A 6,033-nucleotide genomic window follows, 5' to 3' on the forward strand; every position below is an offset into this window, starting at 1 on the left:
AAAAATTTAGCTGAAGCACCCATAATCTACCTGGTGGCTGCTTTCTGGGGCATTGGCAGTGCCCTCAACAAGACAGGGCTCAGCAGTAAGTAAATAATATTGCTCCGTGTCACCTGTTCCTCTCCTGGAACCAACAAATCTTTGCTCCTGTTCTGCTCCAAACCAAATGTCTAACCATGGTACTTGCTGGGCTCTCTGTGCAGCAGGAAGTACATCAAGCCAAGCTGAATAATGAAAGCAATTTCCTCAGATGATGTACCACATGGTGAATAGTTGAATATTGCTTTGAAAGCATACCATTACGTTTTTGAATTATTTCTCACTCGAACAACTTCACTCTTCACTAGAACAGAACAGAACATAATAGAATAAAATAGAATTCTTTATCGGCCAAGTGTAATTGGACACACAAGGAATTTGTCTTTGGTGCATATACTCTGCGTGTACATAAAGAAAAATAAAATAGAATACATTCATCAAGAATCATAAGATACAACACTTAGTGATAGCCGTGTTACTTATAAGCAATCAAATTATACTAGGAAACAAAACAATATAAATTTTAAAGATACAAGCAACATGGTTGTATCTTTAAAATACACTGACAGAGAAAGATAGGATTCTTTATCATTGGTTTGCACATTGGGGTGCTTTCTTGTTAGCCAGATCCCCCCACCCCCAATCCTCTAACTTTCCAGCCAGCTAGAGTTGGATTACTGATGGGAGTAAAAAAAGAGCGCGCGAAAGAAAAAAAATCTAGTCTCACAATTCTGATGATGTACCCACTCCTTTCCTGTAGCACTTCTGGGGATGCTTTACGAAGACAAAGAACGGCAGGACTTCATCTTCACTATCTACCATTGGTGGCAAGCCTGTGCCATGTTTGTTGTTTATTGCTGGTCTGATATGCCCATGAAGGTGAGTGAGGGAGCTGGGCAAGAGAAGACTACAGGTCAAAGGACAGAGCACATTATTTTATTCTTTGGTAACATGCCAAAGAATAAGATATAAAGTGGGAAAGGAGGAGAATTTCTTCAGTCTAGTGTGAACCTGACCTGGGAAGGGTGAAGTAATGAAACCATTAAGGCAGGGGTGTCCAAACTTGGCAACTTTAAGACTTGTGGACTTCAACTCCCAGAATTCCCCAGCCTGGGGAATTCTGGGAGTTGAAGTCCACAAGTCTTAAAGTTGCCAAGTTTGGACACCCCTGCATTAAGGCGAAACTGACAGAAAAGATAACTCTGCCTGAGAAAGAGAAAAGCATTAGAAAGAAACTCAACTTTGCCTTGATTATATTTGCATTCCTGCACACTTGGCAATAAAAGAGAAAAACTCGAAAGCAAGGCAAGGTATTTTGTGCAACTTTGAATCCTCTCTTCCTTCTGGACAAGGTTCAGGACAAAATACAGGAGCACCTGAATTTTGCTGTTTGGTAACTAACAGAAGCTTTTCCTTCCAGGCTAAATTATCCATCCTGCTTGTTACTTTGGTTGCCGCCGTCTCCTCCTACGTATGGATGGAACGTAAGATATCCCAGAGTGTTCCCCACCGTCTCCCTAAGATTCCCAAGCCTCGCCATAAAGTGCAAGGTTACCGCTACCTGGAGGAGGAGAACTCTGATGCAACTGATTCAGAGGAGGAAGAGGAAGAGGACGAGCAGAGGGAGGCACAGGCAGAAGGCAATGAACCTGATGGCTCACCATACTGCCCTCGGCGGAGGAGACAACATGCCTATGGGGAGGCCTTTGGGGAAGAAGTTGGGGATATCAGAGGGTAGTTCCTGCTTTGCTTTCACTGTGACCCTTACAGTATGTGCCAAAGACTATGAATCTCAAGTGCCTTGGATTTCAACTTCCTGCTACATCACTAACATTTTCTTCTTAGGATTGCTCCTGTAATGTTTTAACTTGGCCCTGGAAAAACTGTGTGAATTATGTCCTCAGATTGCTTTTCACGTTTAGTAAATCGGGGTCCATGTTTTAGTCTGACGAGTGGGTCATTTGAGTGCTTCTGAGCTTGGTTGTTTCTTTGCAGATGTTCCATTAGCCAAACTGGGTAACATGATCAGTGTAGCAGGGAGTGAGGTTTGCTCTCGTTTTATATTCTAATGGCTTGCCCTGTCAGTGTTGGTGGGAGTGGGGTTTGCTGGGTCATTTAAAACAGGTCATTTGTAACAAGTCAGTTTTAGGACTTTCCCCTGCTTTGTCCTCGCTCTCTAACAGTGGGAGTTACTAGGTACTCGGGTACAAATTTCCTTGATTGAAATAGCCTGAATGGATTTTGAAAGATGGGAACTTTCAAAAGTTATTTATAAGATAATCCTTGGGAAGCAGGGAAGGAAGGAGGGGTATACTGATACTTAACAGGTACGTATGAGATAACCCTTCGGAAGCAAGAAAGGGAGAGTGATATACTGGCCTTCCTTATAATTTAGATATACAATGATATATACAAAAATATATTAAATCCATTTCTAAGGTCGCTGTGTCCATAAGTGAAATAAATAAGAAGCAGGAAATGTCAAGTAAACTATTTAATATTTACATTTAATCCTGGCAATTTAATAGTTATGATATCATGAATGATCACATGACTGCACACCTTAGCAACAGCAGCTCTGGTAGTCCTGATCACAGTCATGGGCAAACACTACTCCTGATCTGCTGTGATCATCTGGTTTCAACTTCCCCCACCCACCGCCTCCTCCCCATCCCTATCGGGCCCCATTTGACCTTGACCATTTTCCTCCTGGTCCTGATGAGGCAGTTGCTGGCCCTTTGTGAGGCCTCGGCAATGCCTTGCATGGCGTCAGGGAGGCCTTGCACAGTCTTGTGGAGGTCCAGTAGCTGCCTTGGCAAGGCATGTTTCATCAGCAAGAGGAAGAAGATATGAAAAAATCAGCTGGGATAGTGGGGAGATGGCAGGGGTAGGTGGCAGTGGCAGAGTGCAGGGTAGAAAAAGGCCAGAGATTGGGAGGGAATAGACAGTTGAGAGTTGAATCAAATGCAATGGTTGTAAATGCAGCAGCCTGCCAAGCTCCCAAATTTTGAGTATGTGACTGCGGGGGCAGTGCAAATGCTGTAGCATTGGGAGCCAATGATAAGTATCATTTGTGCAGCATCACTATAACTTCAGCCACTGAACAAATGTTCATAAAGGAAAAACTAGATGCAAGGGTTTCCTTTCCCTAGTGAAAAATATGACTGAGAAGATCTTTTTTTAATACCTTGTAGAGGCAAAAATCAAGATAATTTAGAATTAGGATCATCTTTCTCCCCCCAAAAACTCCAACATTTAATATGAAATACATGTAAAAAGGTGTTTATGTGTGTGTGTAAAAACTCAAGAATCTCAGGATACTTAGGAATACTTAATTATTGCAAAAAACATGAAAATATTATCATTTCTAATTTTTATAATTTTATGATATTTTGAATAAAGGTTATGCTGAATCAAAGATTATGAAATCTGTCTGTAATGGTGTACTAGTTCATTGCCAGAGGCTTAATTTCTCTGACATCCGATGTTCATCCAATAAAACCATGTAGTAACATATGGTGGCAAGGTTGTATCCACACTAGAGAAAACAGAATAGCTTTTGTTGGTATGGCATATTCTTTGGAATATTTTCTAATAGCATCATTTCTAAATTATGAGTGAAATTCCAATAGTCTTAGGATGCTAGAGTTGTCCTTTTTCTATGGACAAAATAGTTTATCCAGAACAGGAAGTGATGTCTTCTTCATACAGAGAAGGCCATTTACCTTCACATTTATGCAAATTCTTTTTGGTCAAAACTAAAGTCAAGGTAAAGATTCCCATTGCACATATGTGCTAGTCATTCCCAACTCTAGAGGGGGTGTTCATCTCCGTTTCAAAGCCGAAGAGCCAGCGTTGTCCGAAGACGTCTCCGTGGTCATTGGCTGGCATGACTAAACGCCAAAGGGGCACGGAACGCTGTTACCTTCCCACTGTGGAAAGTTATCACCCAGCCCCCTCGCAGAAAAATGAAATATCCTAGGAAATATTGAAAAGGCAGAATATTTCTCTGGATGTGAAAAGGAAGAAACATGTTTTAAAAGACAGAATAGCTGCGTGCAGCTTCCTGCCCATCCCCCTTTGTCAATGAGCCATTAAAGCCTGAGCTAGTTCACTTTACAAAATAAAGAGTTCTCCCCTTCAGCTCCAGAGTGATGGGATTAAGGCATGATAATATTGGCCCTTTACCCAACTCACCAGATGGCATCTGAGAACTCAACTAAACCTGGATTCAAAACGCAGCCTAGACAGTTGCTCCTGCATGGCCCCATGGGAGTCTGACAACCAATTAGAAGACAAGCTCAAGATCAAAGGCCAGAGAGGGCATAAAACCAGGGACTCAGCTTCTCTTCCTTCCTTTTCTTCTTCTCCACCAACATTGAAGCATGTGATCACCTTTTCTGTTCAGGACTCAAGCCATGTGGTCCTGTCCACCATTAAAACCATCTTTCCAAGCAGCCTCCATGTCTCCAGTGTCTTTTTCCCCATTTGGAACCGAACCCAGAAGGATATTTCTTTCAACACCACGAAAAGTGGTTCCTATTTTTTCTACATGCATTTTTACATACTTTCGAACTGCTAGGTTGGCAGAAGCTGGGACAAGTAATGGGAGCTCACTCCATTATGCAATGCTAGGGATTCGAACCGCCAAACTGCCAATCTTTCTGATCGACAAGCTCAGCGTCTTAGCCACTGAGCCACCGCATATCCCAAAATAGTAGTTTTGGTCTGTGGAAAGTTATCACCCAGCCCTCTCCCAGAAAAATGAAATATCCTAGGAAATATTGAAAAGGCAGAATATTATATTTCCCTGGATGTGAAAAAGAAGAAACATATTATAAAGACAGAATAGCTCCCTGTAGCTTCCTGCCCATCCCCCTTTGTCAATGAGCCATTAAAGCCTGAACTAGTCCACTTTACATAATAAAGAGTTCTCCCCTTCAGCTCCAGAGTGATGGGATTAAGACATGATAATATTGGCCCTTTACCCAACTCACCACATGGCATCTGAGAACTCAACCAAACCTGGATTCATAACGCAGCCTACAGAGTTGCCCCTGCATGGCCACATGGGAGTCTGACAACCAATCAGAAGACAAGCTCAAGATCAAAGGCCAGAGAGAGCATAAAAACAGGGACTTAGTATCTCAGTTCTTCCTTCTCTTCTTCTCCCCAACATTGAAGCATGTGATCACCTTTTCTGTTCAGGACTCAAGCCATGTGGTCCTGTCCACCAGTAAACCATCTTTCCAAGCAGCCTCCATGTCTCCAGTGTCTTTTTCCTCACTTGGAGCTGAACCCAGGACATTTCTCCCAACAGTATATAGAAATAGTTTAAAAGGGATACTGTTTTGCACTATAAATGACAAACATTTTCAACTCAGTCAAGCAACTTTAGATTGGAATCTCCTTCTGAAAGTTTTCATTGGGTGTGGGACAACTTTCCTGCTTGTTACAGAATAGCAACAGGAAATGCTTCCTCTGCTGGTTTCTAAGTGTTACTATTCAAGTCTCGCTTTTGTTTTGATGATGATGATGATGATGATGATGATGATGATGATGATGATGATGATGATGATGATGTGGTTAATCTTTGGTGAGATTCACAGCCTTTGGGGCTGGTTGGTAGCTCAACAGCTCGAGTCCTAACCAAGGACCTAGGAACTGTTAAGGTAATATCGGAGGATATAAGTTGTTCCAAGTAGGGTGGATTATATTATTATTATTATTATTATTATTATTATTATTATTATTATTATTATTATTATTATTATTATTATTATTATTATTATTATTATTATTATTATTATTATTATTATTATTATTAATAGAAAAAATCCGATTTAGTTTGTAGAAACAATTGTAAAGCACACCGTTTTTCTCCTTTCCAAACAACAACAACCGCTCTAAGTCACAAAATAGACCGAAACAAAACAAACATCTTGCTATATCCGTCCTCTGATCCACGTGTCCCCTTCTCAGGTTGTCGGGAAA

The 6,033-nt window shown here is 41.2% G+C and overlaps 1 protein-coding gene across 1 annotated transcript in view; it reads left to right on the forward strand.

Moving 5' to 3' along the window:
- The window catches only part of UNC93B1 (unc-93 homolog B1, TLR signaling regulator), a 9,584-nt gene extending 6,127 nt beyond the window's left edge, over positions 1-3,457 (forward strand). The window contains 3 exon segments of the mRNA XM_081954307.1: positions 7-85; positions 800-918; positions 1,460-3,457. Coding sequence (XP_081810433.1) covers positions 7-85; positions 800-918; positions 1,460-1,777 — 516 coding nt within the window. The 3' untranslated portion in view covers positions 1,778-3,457.
- Positions 3,458-6,033: the final 2,576 nt, after the last annotated feature.

This window comes from Natrix helvetica (genome assembly GCF_964273705.1).
Source record: "Natrix helvetica genome assembly, chromosome: 1".
NCBI classification, from domain to species: domain Eukaryota; kingdom Metazoa; phylum Chordata; class Lepidosauria; order Squamata; family Natricidae; genus Natrix; species Natrix helvetica.